The sequence below is a fragment of the Homalodisca vitripennis genome, chromosome 8, assembly GCF_021130785.1.
Source record: "Homalodisca vitripennis isolate AUS2020 chromosome 8, UT_GWSS_2.1, whole genome shotgun sequence".
Taxonomy (NCBI): Eukaryota; Metazoa; Arthropoda; class Insecta; order Hemiptera; family Cicadellidae; genus Homalodisca; species Homalodisca vitripennis.
The window spans coordinates 107,396,849-107,417,653 of NC_060214.1; the positions used below are offsets into that span (position 1 = coordinate 107,396,849).

The following is a 20,805-nucleotide window of genomic DNA, read 5'->3' on the forward strand; positions in this document are numbered from 1 at the left end:
GTATCACATGTATTTTGCATGGTGCACATGTGTTTACAACATTAATGTTTTCACAACTACAACAAATACTTCTAAAGATGAGATAAACTTTAAAACGCTTATAATCTTAAACAATAGTTTGCCAAATACATCCCCAAAACAGATAACATGATTTTTTATTAACATGTCCCCAGATATGTTTAATACAAAAATCAAATAACCAGATATTCAGATTTTCATGAACAAAAACTAAACATCTGCACAAAAATTACCAAAGAGCAATTCTCAGTAATTTCAAGACCTTACAGAATTGCTGTAAGTGACTTTTTTGTCCAGATTTGTTCTTTGATTGGTAAAATAATCTTTTATAATCCAGTGACAGTACCAATTTAAAAAAATATATAATTTAACATTTTTATTTTATTGTTAAAGCAAGAATTTTTACATCTGGGATAAAATTATATAACATTAACATCAATTATATTTGACAAAATTATTGTTAAAAATTGAATGTGATGCATTAATAATTCATGATTACTGTGCACCGGGATAAAATGTCATTGGTAATTTGTTTACCTTAAATAAATGCAATGTACTGTGTCTAGCTCAGTGTCAGTTAGTTCCAAATACGGTTTCAGGGAGCAGCAGTTGTTAGATGTGCTGGCCACTGAAGTATTGATTTTAGCGTCTTAACAAGCTGGTCGTGCCCAGAATTGTTTTCTCAATGAGTATTCATTTCCAAAGTGAATTTCATTAATCTTACAGTAGAGGCAAAAAGTGTAACTTTTTCAATAAAGGAATTCTACAGATTTAACTAACTCTACAAAGAGTTAACTGATATTGAATCAATAACGATGTATAGAAGAATATCACAGTGTGTAATAAAAACACACATCATTTTGTTTGAAATAAGATAGAACATCGATTATCCTTAAAATTATTAAAACTGCCGGATGTTCCAAGGAACACAGATTAGGTCAAAACAAGAAAGCTAGTTTAAAAAGAAAGATTTGTTTGATTGAAATTGAAATTTTTACAATTTTATTTATTTTTGTACAATTAATGATGTCACCAATCTGATTTTAAATATACAACACACAAAGTGTTTTGTCCCAGCACATTTCTGTCCACAAAATAAGGGATGATTCAGCATGGTACGTGGTGAGCATGCACAGCTCATCGTCCTCACACTGTCTCAAGCCAGGCTTAAAACCTTGCACGTATAACAACTTAACCACTGATGTGTCCAAACAGCCTTATAATAAAATTATGTTCATAACCTCACGGGTGGTTATCAAATAAGTATTTGTGAAGGTGTAGTAAATACAATGCATTAGGAAAAAGAAAAATTGACATAAAGATTTACTGATTGATTGAATTGATTAAAATATTTTACTGTTTTGTTTGTTGGTCGGATTTGAGTTTTGGCGGAAACTTCTAACTTCTGATAATTTTTTTAACTTTGTCCGGAAATGCATGATTCATTTTCAACGAAAACTGTGCCTTTACTTTTCATTCATCGTTTACACATTCAAGAAATGATTATTTATGCTACAAAAAAAGGGATGTTGGCCACTCACCTTTAAAAAAATTGCTTTACGTTTGGCTATGCTGTCAAAAATTGTAATTATAATTGTAAATAAGCCGGCTGTACTGGTGGCATCGGGATTTTAGTCCCATAAGAACAATGTTAAATTTTGAACACTTTAACACCTTTATTTTTAGTTAGGTATATAATTATGGGACATTTCTCATTTCAAAGGTATAATTAAAATAAAACGCTTGTATTTGATCATTTGAATAAACATTAAAACATTATTCACTGTTAATAAAACAAAACTAAGAATTATTTGGATGCATATTAATAATTTCTTTGAAACACATCTTCCATAATGCATACTATGGACTAAAGTAAATATGTAAAAATGTTTGATGTTTAACATTGTTCTTATAGGGTAAAACTCAAAGATGTTTACAGCCGGCTTTTAAGAAGCACTGCAGATAAAATAGACACAATAAATATACATTGATATTTATCCACATCAATGGCTTTTCATGGTGTAAAAGTAATGTGTTCTTGACTACTCATTAGGACTCCATTTGACTCTTACTTTTACTTCTTTTTTTTTTTCGACAAATGTACTTTGATTAAAATTTTATTGGACCACCAAGAGACAATCTATCATGTGGCAATTATAATCATATTATTTCCTTTTCCCTACAGTGTCTCTTAATTATTGTACCTTAAGATGTATTCTTAATGTTAGGATATTTAAATTTGACAGTACTTCAGGATTCTCCCAAAATTGATTCACACTGGAAACAAAAACAAAAATATTAGCTATGAAATTTGAAAGATATTATATTTAAAATAACAATCTATTTAGGATCTGAATATAAAAATCTCTGAAAAAACTGGCTTTCAATTACTTAAGAAAATTGTTGTTTAACTTGGCGTAGTATTGAAAACTTATTTACAGTTTTGGGTTTTTAACAGGGTTACTCAAAGCATGTTTTTACAAAACATGAAATCCGTGGTACAAAACCACCAAAGACTAACGAAGTGGGACTGCTTATATGTTTGCAGTATTGATCGGATAGTTTTCTCACTGACTCCCTCGGCGATTTTAGTTCAAAACCCCCTTGAACTGACAACTCCCCTGTAAAATTGGGATTGTAGGACAACCGTGAGTGCTGGAACCGCGACGACAACACGGAGCACAGTAGTGACAACCGTGAGCGCCGGAACCGTAACGACAACACAGAGCACAGTAGTGACAACCGTGAGCGCTCATAACATGTTATAATCTGTTGTTTGACTGCATTTTGGACTAATGGTTAGAGGAGCTCTTAGACTTGTTGTGCTGTTGAATAGTAACAGATAGCGACTTACTGCCTGGATGATGGATTGAATGCATATTCTGTGTCAATATCACTTTTTGTACTAAATTAATGTCTATTTTCCATGTCAACATTCTACGTTTGTGTTTGGTTATTTTATTAGATATGCATGCACAAACTGGAAATCATTATTAAAATGTTTCAGTTTTCTTCTTGTTGCTAAGTTCTATACTTTTTTGTAACTGGAAAATTTTGAAAGAAATAAAATGGTTAACAATTATTTAAGATGTTATCAATATAATTCTACATTTCTTTGATCGTTAAAATTTAACTTTTTTTTATTTAATCAATTTTTGCTATTCTTATTAGTAGTCTGTTAAGCAAAACTAATGGCAACAATAATAAATTTAATGTTAATAAATTAATTTAATATTATTTGATTTTTTCAAATTTAAATATCAAATAGTTATTTTTTTACAGTTAAAAGTATTTTTACCTAAACAGCACCAGCCAACGAAGAGGCAGAGTTCTATTTAGTTTTATTCTTAGATTTGGTTACAAGTCAAATGTGGTTGTAACTTTTCAACCTTGACTTTTTATTTCTAGAGGTCTTCCTGTTGCTTTGTTTTCTTGTCACTTAATATTAGGAATGCCGATGTTGACATTTTTTATTTATTTTTCTAACATCACAACTTGTTTTGGCTGCATAAATTCAGTTTTCAGATAGTCTTAGAAATTGAATTTGTTCTTGGTGGTGGAAGTAGGCCATGTAGAATCCTCTACTGTAACGTATCATTTGAGTTTTGATATATTATCACTAAAACCTGATTAAAACTAGCGTGCCGTGTAAGTTTGAAGATCGGAAAGTTGGTGAAACTGTTTGATACGATTCTCTAACATGTAACGCCCATGAATTACTTACACTAATATCTAATTTGAATAAAGAATGTAAAAGCTACCAGCATTCATCACTAGGTGAATTTATACAAATCAATTAAGGCAATGTTATGATAGATCAATTTAACGATCATTTTATCTCTTAAAAATGGTGATAAACATTCCAAAATTAGTAACAGTCATAAGAAAAACTGTAATTGTCTTGCGAGTGTTTTAGATTCAGATGTATCGGTCTTGACCTGCAGTCAATAAAAGTTGCAATTACTTACAACGCTGATGGATTTTGGTGTCTTTCACATTCCTTAGTCAAAAAGTTGGATTAAATCCATCCCATGTTTTGAATTGTGGAATCTGTCAATTAAACACATGGAAATGTGAACTATCCTTACCAAAGGATTTGTGCAAAATGTATGGTGTCACACCGAAAGGTTAAATATTGGGATCCAGCAGGAATGTTTCTTATTTTTTGAGTAATTCAATTAAGCAATATCATGTACTTGTAGACAAACTGTCAATCTTTCACTGTGTGCTATTTGGCCTATTGGCAGCACATTTACTTTGGAACTGTTGGACAAATTAAATGTTTTTGGACAAAAACCTCAGTTATTGTAAACCAGAAGAAAACTTTTTGTTCTCAGAGCTCCACTTCTAATAAGTCTGATTATATTTCAACATTTTAAAATTTCAAGTTATAATTTTTGGTTCTTGACTAGAAGTAAGTTTTTTGTTTGTTGGCAAACATTTTTAGCCACCATGCTAAACTACTGGTTTTTACATCCCAACTGGTTATTGTTAGTTTTTTTTACCAAATGAGTAGTTCACCTGTAGGTTATTGTTGTCAATTTTATCGTAAATAGGATTTCTAGCTGTGTTTTTTCTCTAAGTTTTCTTTTATATAGTTATTATGAATGAGTTATTTAGTAGTACGGCCATAAAATTTGTTTGTATTGCATCCAGCAACATTAATATAAATAAATACAGTTTGCTAACTTTATTTTAGTAATTGTTTATTTCAACACTGAGATTTTTCCTGCTTTTGTGAAATCAGCATAGTAAAGTAATGATTAAGGAATTGGTTTAAATTACAATCATTCAGTGTATACTGAGTAGAAATGCACACATGCAACATTGCTTACTATACAAAGGGCTGTATTAAAAATAGCTAATGGTTATATTGCAGTTCATTATAGTTATTGTTTCAAATACCGTTTCATTTAAATAAAAAAAGATACTGCCTACTCTTTTTTTTCTATTTATTTTATTATTCTACAAGCAACCATAGTTACTGAATATTTTTTCTTTTGATTTAAAACTAGTATTTATAAAAATTAATTCAACAAAGTTTTTACTGTCTCTGCAAAATAGAGTGTATTTGCTGTTTTTCTTGGTGAAGAACACTCTATTTTGTTGGCTTATTTAATTTATTCCACTGTGTGAGCTAGTATACGTACGTTGACTAATTACGTATTGTTACGTTAATATATTGTATAATTACGTATTCAAATTACGTATAATTACATATGTTGAATAGCGATTAATGTTAGTTAGTGTGAGTAGGTATTTTATTTTATTTCATAAAGATCACATCGTTAGATGTTGCAAAAAAAGTGTTGAAAAAATTTGTTTATCGAGTTGCTGAAACTGATAACAAACAGCGTTGAAATCAACAGAAGCTAAAAAGTCATAAATGTACTATTTATATTTAGTCTTGTAAGGTTGTAAGTGCCATGAAATCAAACTCAATGCATTCACAATTTAGGGTGAATTGAAAAATGATTTGAAACTTATCATGTATTATATGGTAATTGAGAGAGAAGTCAAGACAAATGGGCATCTCAGAACGCGGTTAGGGTAGATTTACGTAGCGTGTACATACGGAGTGTGGAGTGTGCATGTTGTGTGCAGCCGCAGCGCTACGCGGAGTGGCGATCCAGCGAGGGCCGTGCGCGAGCCGGTGCAGCAGCCTTCCCCGCAGCAGCCGCCGCAGCTGCAGCATTCGCTAGACACCCGTCTCCGCTGACCGCCGCCACTGCGCTACATGGATATACACCGTGAGTAACAGGCTTGCCACCAGACACATATGTTGTTCCACCCAGGCCTTTGGCATTCTTTCTTTTAGTTTCATTTTGGTATTATTTATGATTTTTTTAGTCTATTTACACAACGAATTGTGTTTCGAAGTAAACAGATTTTGAACTCGTACAAAAAATTTTGTAAAAAAAAAATCAAAATAATATCCTCGACATTTTGTATTTATCAGTTAATATATCATCCTATAACAATAACAACTAAATAAAAAAAATTTAATGTTTTGTAATGCATTTCAAAATATTAACAACAATCTAGCAATTTATGCTAGTTATACTAAAATTCCGTTGTTTTATATTTTTCGTAATATTACATATTTTGCATAGGCATACATGGTTTTTATATTTTGTATATATGTTTTTGGCCTGGGATTTAAACGAAAAATTGATACAAGTTTTTGTGCTTTGTAAATTTGATCTTATTTCCTTATGAGGGTTTTATATTTATATTTAGTCTGTGAGTAAATTTTGAAGTATTCAGTTTGAAATGTTCCATAAGTTTTCAAATGAGATTTTTTTAGTCATATATACTTTTGAAAATTTATGGACATATAGAAGTAATTAATAAAGCAAGATAATTTGACATTGATTTAGTGTTCAGCACTTTTCCCTAATCGCTTTATTATTTTATTTTATTTAATTTTTGTTCTTTAAATATATAAAACATACTAAATATTCTATAGTTAAAAGCACAGTAATATATTTCCCAAATTATTCCAGTGTAGAAATATATGTTGGCTTGTTAGAAGGTAAGATGGCTGCTGCATGTTCAGGCGTGTTGCTTGCTAGCATGTCTATGCCTGTTTGGGCCTGCGCTAACTTGCACATCCGTGCCATGAATGTCCTCTTATGTCTCAACAAATATTCCAAAATATTTTGTGCTGAATTTTGAATGGCTTTCAAAAGTGGACTTTTCTTTCAGTGGAAATTGTTGCATTTTGATAGAATAAAAAATTATTGTGTTTCCTTTTTGTAATGGAAACCTGGCAAGTTAGAATTATCGTGTTTAAATAGCATTTTTGTTTTATTCATAAGTTGGAACTAGATTTGTTAATTAGTTTTAAGATATTTGGATTGTGTTTCTTGGATTTCTGAGGTGACTCTTGGAGTATGTTCTGGTTGGGTTAAAATGATTTTGTATCCTGCTGTTTATGCATTGCATTAATTTAATTGGAGTTGGCTTTAACAACACCAGCTGATTTCTACCGGGCAATGTTGCTGTAGTACCGTGGTTATAGGGTCTGGGGAGGTAGTTGAGGCAGTTCTGTTTGGAGTTGGGCTAGGTAAAAAACTTTGTCCAACTTTAGTGTGGACTTTTGGATCTCTAAAATAAGTAGTTAAGTTTAAGTTATGAAGACAATGTACAAAATTGTACAGGGCCAGAGATAGTGCAAACAAATTGCACTAAACCTAGTGAAATATTAATGTGTTTGGCTTAATCATAGGATACATCTGTTCTGAATCCTGAAACTCAAAAACTTGGTTTCTAAAACAATATAAATGTGGAAATAAATTCATGTTGTAGGCAAGCTGTAATGTGTCCAAATAGAAAATTTGTTTTATTTCGATACTGAAGTTATAAATATAAAAATATAAGTGAATTGGCTTTTTATGAAACATAAAGTTTGTTTAAATTTCAGACCTTTTTCAAAATTAAAACAGTCTATCGTGTCATTATAAATTATTAAGGTTGTTTGGTGAGGGATTTTGTCTGTTTTGTCTAATGCTAAATTACCAGTTATATGGGTATAAATTGTTTTTTTTTTGTCCAAATAGGCTTTACCAATCAACATAATAATACATAATTTTGTTACTAGAACTAAATATTTTTAAAAATAGTAAAAAAAATGAGGTACAGATAAATAACATGCATAGGTATCTAACAAACAATAGTCCTTAAAAATACACAGGCGTTGCTTTTGGAATATTTCAGGAGTGTATATTTTCCACTTCTCGATATATCATTCCTGCTTTCTAGAAGCATCAATGTAGTAAGTAGTAATGTGACCAGTGGAGATATGAGGATTTGTGTTTGAGGGGAGAATGAATCTGATTGAAAAACACTCCACACCGGGTAGTGTGAAATAAATCTAAATTTCTACTAATTAAATGGGCCTTTTTCAAAGTAACAATCTCGAATTGCTGAATTTAAAGTAAGTTAGATTAATGTTATATAATTATTTTATTTATTTATAGGGCTTTTCTGGGAGGTGTTCTTTCCCCGTCACCTCCCTCCCCTATAGTTACATCTTTGCTTATGACTCTATACCGAAGTCATAATGGTAATGTTAAGAGGAGGTTGCTGCTGGCCATTACTCATACAGTCAGATGAATAATTGGTTTGTCTTCTTTGATTTTACATTTTGGTATCTCAAATTAACCGAGACTTCTGATTTTGACATCTGTGACTAATAAACCGTTTTAGCAGAAGAGTTGTCAAAGTTTTGCTCTATTGTGAATGAACTGTGTATGCTTCATCTGTAAAGCAATAGAATTTAAAAGCAAGAACTTTTTGATCCAACAGGCATATTGTTATCTTGAAATTAATTTTCTTGACTTTCGATGCTCTGCTGTCAATTCCCACGCGCAAAGGCTTCCTTGAAGTCAATTTTCATAAACTCTTTCAGATATTCTGTGACAGCAATGCTGGGAATTTAAAAAAGTCTGCCAGGTTATAACGTCGAGGATATATGAAGTAACCACCAAGATTGCAAGCCCTATTTGGATTCCAGCAGGCTGGACTGTTGTGCATGGTAGAGCTTCCAGCATGAGGTAACCTCTGGTTTACACCATCTTTGGTCATCTGGACGGGGATGGTGAATTTCGCTAGGAGGACCTGATCAGTTGTTTTCTGCGGTTTGTAGAACTGCTGAAATCTTAAACTGGTTGGCCTCACGGTACACTTCTGGGGTGCGCAAAAAGCCCTTGAGGCTTAAGAGCATGGCAATAGGCTACCCCTTAGAAGAAGAAGAACCCATGTTAGCAGCAAATTCTTTGCTGATCATCTCAATCTTGTCAAAAAAAGACGATGAATACTGTTTTAAACCCTTGGAGCCGGATAAGTTCAAGGTATGCCCCTCCGAAATTTGGCCCTTAGTGTTGAGGTCTTACTGGAACGCCATGATTTTGCTGCCTGTAATTACATTTTCTAAAACCCTGGTTCGCTATCTAACTGCCCATAACATATATTCCTCGTGTTGATAAAATGTCAATAAGTATTATTTTGTGAAAGTCTTTTAAGTGTTGAGGTCTTCGGTGATTAATTAAACAAACAGTCAAAGTCCAAGAGATTTCTTACTTTGGAGACTTCACTGTTCTCTAATCCGTTTTTGGTCTCTGAACCACTAGAAATTTAAGCCTTGACAGGTGTTTTCTTTGTAAATATCATTAACCAAGACAAGGTTTGTTCAAATGAGAGCATAATTTAATTGCTTCAACGAATGCTCCATTTTTATGTCTCTGATCATTAAAGACTATCAAAAACAGCCAGTGAGCAACGTTATCCTCTCCGCATCAGAACTTAAACATGACTGTTACTCAGTTTGTTGCTCACTTTAGATCTTCCCAACACAAATTGCACCATGCAGTTACACAGCTGGAGAGCGTTACACAGTATACAGTAGCGCCATATGGTGGTGACCAGTCTTGTTCATTTACAGACAACTCTTGTATTATGATTAACATTCTTAAAGTGACTTCTTTTTCAGTACCCAATCATTAATTATTGGTTTTGCAGCCATACATGTGGTGGTTTAACCCTCCTAGTGATGAATATGTTTATTATGAATGATAGGTGCATTTGGAGTGTTTCGCTGGGGGTTTCTTAAAAAATAATAAAAATTATTAATTTTTTTGAAAATACAACATATTATATACCAAAATATTCATAAAAACATAAAGAACTATTTTAAAATAAATAAAACTACTTAAATTTGTACATATCCCTTAAATATTGCTCAAAAATAACAAAAAAAAGTTTTTTGAAAAAAAATTTTTTCCCATAAAAACCACATTGTATAAAACTTATTATACAAAGATTTGAAGATAGCCAATTTTTTCTAAATTTCATGAAGATAAATAATATATACAGTTTTTGCACAATATTTTACTTGAAAAAACTGTTATGTTGGAAATATATACAGTATGTACATGGAAGAAACCCTTCCATTCACTCTTAGGCACTACTACTATCATGCTTTCTCTTCCTCCCTTGATACTTTGGTCTCCAAAAATGATCCAATTTATGGAAACACTCTATATGAACACCAGAATTGCATCCTGGACACTAGAATCGTGATCTTCCCCTTTTTTTGTGTGGCCACATACAATACATAGCCGCTTTTGCCTTCCTGGTAAGCGTTGGAGGGAATGGCCTGCACCAGGATTTGAATTATAATCATCGGGAAAATTGTCAGCACTGATATCACTGTCACTCACATCACTCATTTGTTCTTTTAAAACATTTATAATATCTTCTGGACGTAAATCATCCGCCATTTCGAACGTATTACGATCGGAATAAACGAAATAACACCGATAAAACACGCCGACACAACTCATAGGTTAGCGGCCGTTTCTGTACACAATGCACTAAATAACGAAGATAGCCGAGCAGCGATGACGAATTCGAAGGCATGTTTGAACGTCGACGCATCGACCTCTATCATTCATATTAAACGAATGAACGTCGCTAGAGCGGCTTCTATCACTAAGAGGGTTAAGTTCTGAAAACAATTTCAATTTAAATTGTTTTTTCTGATTTTACAAATGCAAGTACTATTGTTACTCATCCTCTTGTAAATATAAGAATAAAATTTTGTGTTGGAACGAATAATTCCTGGGATCGCTTTGTTACCTCAATGCTGTAGTAAGAGCTGTCAGCACTAGCCTAACATTTTTATAGTATCGTATGTAAATGTAGTCAGAAATATGGTAAGCTAAATAATGTAGATAAATTGAAGGAAAATAAATTATGAGGTTAAAAGTCGATACATAATAACACATAATACAAATTCTTTTTCTATAGAAAGTACATTAAAAAAATTAAATTGGGTTTGCAACGCACCAAATAATGTTTAATTGCATATCATACCATTGTCCTAGTGTGTCCAAAATGTACATATTGTAAATTCATGAGAACATAAAAAAGTGACCATGTGCCAGTATGATACAATCCTCGCTATTGATTTAATATTAAGTTTTTATACAATATCTCTAGATAGATTTCTGAATTAGGCTTCCCAATGTAAGGAAGGAACAAAATTTTGTAATGGGTTTGAGTAAATAAATGTTTGGCTGTTGATGTTTTATTCAGTGCATGAGTTGTAATATAAACTGAGTTACTTTTAATTTTAAGTTCATTTTTCAGCCCAGGTTTTTAGTAGGAATTCCAAATGTGGAGAACCTGCTTCAGAGTGTTGTTAGGATTTGTATATTAGAGTAGACATTTATTGAATTTAAACAAATGTTTGTAACTATATATGTTTTTTAATTAAAATATGTGTGATCGACCATTGTTTGAAAAGAAATGTGTGGGTGTTCGAAAATTTAATTTGAAACATCGTGTTGATTTTTACTTGCGTAATCTCCTGTCACAATATTCTAGAATCGAATCAGTTTATCGAATTGTTCAGGAATAAATATTCTGGTGAATAAAAGATGCCAAAAGCGAAAAATAAAATGGAATAAGAGTTATCTAAACTAAAACAGTACTGTCAAGTGAAGTAAAAGGGAATGCTGTGCCTGACTGACTTGAAGTCAGACTGTCATGAATCATGTAATTCCTGTGACTTTGAAAAAGTCCTACTTGATTACATATTTCCCACCAAAAGCTGGGAGCTTTTTCACGAATCATATAGCTAGTCTTGGACACCTTCACATGTGATGAAACCTTCAGTTTGGTTTGGTTGAAAAAATGATTCTGTAGTCTGGTCCTAGGTCCAACCTTTGGCATTGTCTCACCTTCTTTGTAATAGCCGACACCTTTCAACTTTATTAGTAGTGACAGACTCCTTATCTTTGTTAAGATGTAGGGGGTGGTGAGTTGTATAATTCACCCATCCGGCTTCTCACCTCTCTTCCACAATCCGGATCCTGGGCGCTTGATCAAAAGTAGGTTTGAGAGCAGGATACTTTCAAATTTGCAAAGTTAACTGTGTCAGGCAATAACAAGTGTGCTAACACTTGATTGTCAACAATAAGTAAACAAGGAGCTTGTTTTGTACTCTTTCAATGTCACTTTTAAGCCATTGGTCACCACAATTTCCATGTCATGGCTGACATTAACAGGTGATATGATTCTGTTAAAAATGAAAAATTTTGTGTTCCAACCTGTTCAGTTCATTCAGACAGGTTTAAATCCTGTGGGATGGTATAGTTTTTTGCTCTCGTATGTCTTTGTTTAGTTCAAAGACGGTAAGCACATTTATGTACAAAAATGATTTCAATGTGTGAGCCTCCTCGTCGACGGATTTGAGGTATGGCTTTAGAAAAACAAAGGAAATTAATTCCCATTTTGGGGACATTGTAAGGTAGAAGACATCAAGCGGTAAATGGTGTCTGTGAAAATGCCCGCAGAGGGATGAATAAGGAAATCTCTTTGTTCGTTTTAGTGACAAATTAACAGAATAAATCTGAAAAGGGTGGTACTTCAAATCCACCAATTAACTAACATTTGTGTTTGATTTTTTACCACTCATTACATCAAGGTTAACCCTCTCCTGGTAAAATTACCGTAACACACTTCTGGCGCTACCAGGTTGAATTGATTGAGCCACTCTGTCGCGGGAGAACACATTGATGTTTTTGAAGGGAACAGGATATTTCCGGACATGACATGATACAAAAAAATCACTGAACGATAGCAAATTTCCGGAAAAAATCCTGTTCCTTTCACAATCCTTCCATTGTCAAAAACAAACTTCAAACAAAGAATTCGTGTTTTTATTAGTTTAACACCTCTATTCGAACAAAACTGTTACATATTGTGCATCATTATAAATATTAAATTGTCTATAATTGGGTGGTATTTGAAAAATTATTAAGCCTATAAGTTAAACTAAATCTAAATTCATACTCATTTGTACAAGAAATGTTTATTTGTATTGTTATATTAAAATAACAGCACTTGTCTTAAACAAAGAACCGTAAAAACAACAACAAAATATCACAGTATAACATTAGCTGCAAAAAGTTCAATGAATAAAGGTAACAATACTTTTAATAGCCATTTCCATTAGAAATGATAGCAGCACAAAGCAGAAAGCTGTGTTAAAGCAGTTGTTGGCGATCGGACTTTAGTGCCAGACTCTCCGCCGAGGCGATTGCCCGGGAGAGGGTTAATTGACATGTTGGTTGGTGTGCCTAATCTATGTGACTTGCAGGATGGCCAAACACACTGCTGTCCCAACTCGGAAAACTGTCCTACTAAAATTGAATTCCGAAATGAACAAATGTATTTTATCACATAAGATCAGACGCATACACGTATGAATTGTTCAAAGCTACTACAGTAGAACCCCTCATATCCGGCCACCACGGGACCGAGCCCCTGGCCGGATAACGATTCGGCCGGATAAACCAACCTACAGTACACAGCACTTGACGAAACAAAACAATTGTACTGTACTGTACTAACCGCACTGGAAATAATCAACGAACTGTTTACAGGTTAAACCTATTAGCTCAACTGAGGACAACACAAAATGAAAAAATGTATAGATGTAAATGTATAGAAAATGTAAACAAATACTGTACAGTACCATCACTGTGACAAAATAACGCAAGAGTCGTGGGAGACTAGTGCGTGCAACTGCGCGTCTGCAAGCCGTGGTAAATAAATTTCGATATTGGCTTCCGGGAAGTGGCCGGATAAACCGAGGTGCGGTAAAACCGAGGCCGGATATGAGGGGTTCTACTGTAACACAGTGAGTCAGCACCATCACTGTAACAAATACTGTACAGTACCATCACTGTGACAAATACTGTACAGTACATCACTGTGTATGTCAGAATGGGCAAGCATCATTAATTAAACACGGACAGAAATAAATCTACCGTGTTAAATAGACCCATTTATCTGAAAACTACAGAACCTTAAATTAGTCAAGTAGTTACTTTTATTTGTTAGTTTCAGTAAATTAGTTAATATTGTCAGTTGTAATAACTTCACTAATAAAATAAGTACTCTTTGGGTTTTAATAGGATCTTTAAAACGTTGACTCATTTTTTCTAACATCGAATCACTTAACATTTAAAATTTCTAGTGGGCTACATGCATTGATTTGCTTGTTTGTAACGTTTCAATGGGAATGTACTTATTTGGCATTAGATTAATACTAAATTTAATATGTAAGCATTATTTCAGGGCTCTTGTTGGTTCTTTTTGATAGTATTAATATTTTAATCCTCAAAAAGCTCATTTATTTAGTGTTTATCTTATTTTATTATACAAACGTAATATGAAACAAAAATAAAGCGCCTTAAACAAGATAGTTATAGTACAAAATCAGTAAATGTTTTATTAGCTAAATCACTATTAGTAAATAATTATATACAATGAATTAAAACAACATTTCAATGAAATCAAAGCAACAGTGTTATAATTACTTTGAAATAACCATGATATTGTTTTTATTAGTGGTACACCACAAGTTAGATCTAAGAAAACCTCATAGAATAATATGGTTGTCTGTTTTAAACAAGGTAATTACAAAAAAAAAACTGTACTTCTGTAATCAATAATGGTCTGTATTTGTTTATAATTGTCTAGATGTACCTTCTTATGGATTAGTATAACAAATAATATTTTTGCAAAAAGTAAAAATAATTGTTCAAATTTTGTCAGCATTAAGTGGATTTTAATCGATCAGTAATAAGCCGTAATAGTAAATTTTCAGTTACAACCAAGAAATTGTTATAAAAACCTTTATATTATTAAATATAAATTTCAAATAATTTATTAAAATAATATTACTAATATACTTCTCAAGGAAAAATAATGAAAATGTTAAACTTTCATCAAATCTGTTTACTTGTAGTGTTGGTGATGAAATTTGTGATTTGTACTACATTATAGTCTGTTTGCAGTGGGATGTACTACGACCCATTCCTGGCAGCACACGCAGCCACCGCAGACCCGAACTATAGGCTGCAGGTTAGTACATGTATTGACTATGGTATTTTTGCCTTTATTATTCTAGCCTTAAGAAAGACTGCTTTTATAATTCCACTTTATTATTATTATTTTGTTTATTACTTTTTAATGAATTATTGTTTTATATGGGTAGTATAAAACTTCACTGTTAATAAATATGTCTACATATTTGCAGTTTTAATGAAAACTACCATTGTAATACTTATATAAATGTAAAAATACCAAGTTTTTATAGTTTAATTAATGCATATTTTATCTGAAATAGCACAAATTATTTCATAATTTGCAGTCAATATTAGTTTTTAAGCAGAAAACATCTTATTTTTTTTTTACTAGTTTATTCATGTATGTGATGTTAGCCCTCAGAATTATGTTTGAAATTTGCCAGAAAACATATTTTATTATTTTTTATAGGTAATTAATTTTTATTAATTTGGTACATTTTTACTGTACTACAAAGAGTATAAATACATATTTATACTTAAATAAATAATTCTTCTTTATATTTCTAATCTGCTTAGTATATTCTACACGTATCATCAAGAGAATGAAAAGTAATTTATAAGTGTAATTTTAAAACAAGCTTTTAGAAGTGTAAGCCATGTTAACACACGGTGATAGGGAATGAAGGAGGCGAGTAATGTAATTACTCAATAATTACTCACTTGTAATAAGTAATAACTCATTATTACAAGTAAGTGTTGAAACATTAGCTGATAAGGTGTTCATTTTGTTAACATAACACCCCAGTTAGTTCATTATAAAATCAAACCACCTACAGTGCGTGCACTGTATTCTAACTTTTTACCTGGTACATTTGTCTTTTAGTGTGAAATTGGTATTGGCAACACTGTAAAGCGGTGGTGAGCGCCCTTTTGTCTTATTATGGTTTCACAAGTGCACATCACATACCAAGGAAATTCTTTCAAAGTCACAAATTTTAATATTTTTTTCTTACTACAATTTTCCATGTTTACGTAAATGGCGTTATTAACCTTGCTTTAATTATAATAAATATGTTAAAATAACTCAAACCAAACAATTTTTCTTATTGTTTTTGCTAACATTAAATATAATGTACAACTTATTACTTGTAATCATTACTATTTTCCAGAACCATTACTTGTCCGAACAAAAATATTTTGAGATATTCATGGTCATGACAAATTCCTCTTTAATATCGTATTTTGTTATTAATAGTTAATTAAATTTGAAGAAAAAGTATGATTTAGAGAAAAAAAAAAAAAAAACTACTCGTGAATCATTGTCAGACCTGACACGTGTGGCAGAAGAGACGAGGTAGCGAGTCTGTTGCTTAGTCAAACTGTGCAAATCCCAAGTGAAAAGTTAAGATGCACAGAGTGTAATTAGACGAACAAAACTAAGAAAAACAAAGTGTAAACAATGTAAATGTAGAGGTTTGTTTGATAATAAGAAAAACTTGAAAAATGTTATTACACTTTGTGTTGTAATTACAGCATGAAATTAAATAAAGAGGATCCAGTTTTTTTTTTTTTTTTTTTTTTTTAATTCGTTCGTCATATTTTATTTAAAATTGTTTTATTCAACTTGGTTACTGTATTATTAAAAGAAATGACACAAGATGGCCCATGAGTTAGGGTAGCTTCATGTCCATTCTGTTGTTTTGATTATTTAATATTATTCACGTTTAAACTGGATTCAGTATTTTATTCAGCTACTCGTTCATTCCTCTCAGAACTCGTGTGTAAGCAAGGCTTTACTCCCCAATGGTTCTTGTGTAAGCTGCAGACGCAGAGTAGAGATTGTGTTCTGTTGCAGGCCGCAGCACCCGCAGCCGAGGTAACGTCCGGTTGTTCTTGCGTCTCGTCGTATGGCTCTTATTTTGTCCACTGTGTGTCTTACCAATTAGTGGTCCAGTAATCGCACCACCAATGCGTTTTTAGTGTTTTTTATAGAGCTGCAGAATATTGTAAAATTTTGTACTGGTACTGGTCAGAAGTAGTTTTGCACTTTTATAACGATCACACCTTCACTTGTCTACCATGTTTTGGATAACTTTAGAGTATCTTATCGCCAAATAAAGTATGAACTCTGCCAGATCAGTTAGGGCGGAGGAAGGATGTTATTTATTACAGCTCATAAACATTTGTTTTCGTTGTTGGAATACCGAAATAAGTTAGAAAAACTAAAGTTTCAGTTCATGAGTACTCAAGTTGTTTACAGTTCTTGACTTTTAAGTACTAAGACATTGGTTTGTCTCTCCACCAGGCTGAGATACTTTCTGTGTCCCTTTACTTGTAACCAGTGATCTAGCATTAAATTTTAACAACACTGTAGTACACGGTTACTAGTGATTTTTTAAGAAAAAAAATTATTACTCACTAAATATATTTATTAATAATAAAAGTGTATGCTTGTTGTAATTCCCTAACTTTACTGTTTTTTTTTTTTTTTTTTTTTGTAGTAATGCAAAATTTGCTGAGTTCCAGTAAAATTGTAGATAGTCTATTCTTTTTAACAACAGTTTGTGGAGAAAAGAAGAATAGAAGAATATTTGACGAAACGAATGTCTCTCAAACAAGAAATTACAAATTCAAAATAATTTAGAAGACTAATTTTTCACCTGAACTGTTTAGGTTACAACAGGGAATGCTAAAAACTTACTGAATGCAGTAAGCAAATAAAATAAAACAAGTACACACTTTAGTAGCCAATCTTTCAATTAACGCCCTAACAATTTGTAGAGTAGGCAACCTATACAGTTACGTCATCCTAATGTAATTAAACCGAAAACAATAACATTCTAGAATATAATTCACGTACTTTGAGAATTTCACCATGACATTTAAAAAGAAGTAAAAGCTAAGTGTTAATTAAAGTTATAATTTGTTATCCATTTTAAAAGGTATTTTTGTGTTTTCTGTATATCTCGGATATATTGTGTATCAAAGAACAAAGTTTAGTATAAATTAATCACTGCTGCAGTTTGATTTGATTCTTTACGACTTTACCCCAAAAAGGAATTGGTGCGATCACTGGACAGGATGGTACATCTATAGAGTAGGCACTTAGCATGTTTTGAGCATGTAGCACTAGAAGTGGTGTAATTAACGTAACGTAGTGACATTGACTCACAGCTTCTATTGCAGGTGGCCGTTACGTTGTTGGACTTGCTCAACACGTCTAGACTTGTAGCGTAGCTTGTCGTAACAGGTCGAGTAGATCGACCCGACGCATCACCATGTTTAATGCTGATTTCTTGGTTCTCTAAATAAGTTTCGATTTGTAACTGCTGCTTTATTAGATATAGTCATGATACATCTATAATAAAATAAACTATAAAAATTAATGCTGTGTAGCATTGTTTAGTATGTTTCATACATACTCAAAACATTAAACTAAATCTTTGACGAATGGTTTTTTTTTTTTAAGATTTTAATACAGTTAAACTTGTCTTTTAATTTTATTTGCGTAATTTTAATGTATGAAAATATTTTTCAACCATGTGAGCATACGGCTCAAACTAAATAATAGCCAGGCATCTAATTAATTATGTAGCTACTTTTTATTTGGAGTAGTTGCAGCTTGTGTTTCAATATTTTTTTTATTCTAAATTATAAAAATAAAATTATTTGTTGCACTAAATCAATAAACAGATGTTAATTATCAAGTTTTATATACTCACCAATAAGTCACATAAATTAATAATCTAAATTGTCAATGAGTAGCGAGAAATATAAAATTTTAAAACAAACACTTTTTTACATTAACATTTAAGTAGAACTAGCGCAAAAATTAAAATTTTGGTTTAATGTAGTTTGTTGAGTAGATTTAAGTTTTGAATTACAAAACGTATTTGCATGTGGTGCCAGTTCCTATACTTATGTGAGATTTTAGGCTACCATTTACAGAACGCCGACAGATCCATTGATTTGTGTTTGTGTTTGAATTGACCCTTCTTCCTCATTGGTATAGATTAAAGATTCAAGTTTTGAATGTTTTCTTTCACTCACTAACTTTTTGAATTTTTACCTGTCTGTTTTGAAATTCAAAGCACGAATTATAGTTGCCATGTTTTATTCAGAGTTAAGCATACACATAATTTCATGTGCACTGTGCATTTAATATAATTTAACATTTAATTTAACAGTAAATATAAAGAAATCTTGTACTATTTAATATTTCCTGGGGAAATATCTGGTTTCCTCTTTGTAGAACCCTTTCAGGAAAAAATTCTACTGCTTATGAATTATTAGTTACATTTTTTTACTTGATGAACAAGAATTTCCTTTATATTACTTTTATAATAAAGCAATATTTATTAATTACAAGTTCTTTGTAATTCCAATTTTAATAAGAAGTGTAGCGTTTCCTAAATTTGTTGAAATGTATCACAAATTTTATATACTTAAATAATGAAACCGTTTATATAAAGATTTATAAAAATATTCACATGCCATCAATAAGGAAAATCTGAAACTAATCCGGCTGGGATATAATTACTTCTTGACTAGTACAAATTACCACATCATCGGCATGGCATGATGGCTAGATTATTGTCATTATAATATTATGACACAAATACATAAAAGATGTATACACCCCAAGACAAAAAACATACTCTTTTACAAAGTTTACATAAAATTATGAGTTTCAAACAGCTTTAAATGTTCATTAGTGCATGGCAAGAAATTCTTAGACTCTATGACATGTTAAATGTTTGAAGTTAAAACTCGCTATTCCTAGAAAGGAAAAGTATTTGTGTAAAGTTTGTAGGTTCTACTGATTGGTATTATTTAAAAGGTAATAGGTTTAAAAATGAACTGACGATAATCTAGCCATTGCAGTGGTGATGTGATGATTTATTATAGCCGTGGAACGATGCTAGGATTAAAATTCATGGTAACTTGATGGTATATATATATATATATATATATATATATATATATATGAGGCCTATCCAGAAAGTAGATTACGTTTCACTCTGTAGTCGCTAGAGGTGGGATTATTGCGGGCATTTTTTATGTCAGGGCGTTTCTTTATTCAGTGGCTATCCAGTTGTGCTAGTGAAAGATTATTGTGTCTCCTTGTTGTTTTAATGTGTGATGCAATTGAAAATCCCGTGAGTTGTAAAGTTCGGTCAGTAATGCGGTTTTTGTTGGCCAAGCACAATAAACCGATTGACATTTATCGCCAACTCTGTGAAGTTTACGAGGACGATGTGATTACTGAAGGTGCTTTAGTGATGCATTAGATTTTAAAATGGCCGAACTAATGTGCATGACGACGAACAAAGTGAATGGCCAAGCATCGTGACGATGAAATTGTTTCTAAAGTTGATGAGAAGATTATAGTAAACCCGGCAGTTCACAATAACAGAACTCTTACTTAAATTTTCTTGAACTTCAAGGAGTTTGTTACACGAAATTGTTACTATAAATTCCGTGGACTACTATAAATTTGGTGTCACTACCTGGTTAAATTGTCAATATGTTGAAAATTAGTATTTTAGTGTCACTTTCAAATGTATACAATACAATTTCTTTTCTTGTATTTTGTTTGTATTAAAATATTAACTGCTTTCTGGATAGTCCTCTATATATTTATTTGCCCCTTATTAAAAAATGCTTAAGTTTTTATTTTTTAAATGACTAGGTCCTTTTTACTTTGTAGATTGTATTTTTTTATGACAATACCATTTTTATGCTCTGTTCATCATTTCCTTTGTTGATTCAAAGAAACACTTAATATTCCGAAATTGAATAAAAAATAACCTTACTTAAAACGTGGGTAATGATATTAATTAATCTTCCTGTATAACATCATTTTCATTTTGACCTGTATCATAGAATCCAATTTTCTTAA

The 20,805-nt window shown here is 31.8% G+C and overlaps 1 protein-coding gene across 1 annotated transcript in view; it reads left to right on the forward strand.

The window, feature by feature from the left end:
- LOC124367847 (RNA binding protein fox-1 homolog 3) overlaps positions 1 to 20,805 on the forward strand; it is a 608,215-nt gene that overhangs the window by 578,149 nt on the left and 9,261 nt on the right. The window contains 4 exon segments of the mRNA XM_046825008.1: positions 5,623 to 5,654; positions 5,656 to 5,768; positions 14,892 to 14,958; positions 16,759 to 16,779. Of these exon segments, the coding sequence (XP_046680964.1) occupies positions 5,623 to 5,654; positions 5,656 to 5,768; positions 14,892 to 14,958; positions 16,759 to 16,779 (233 nt within the window).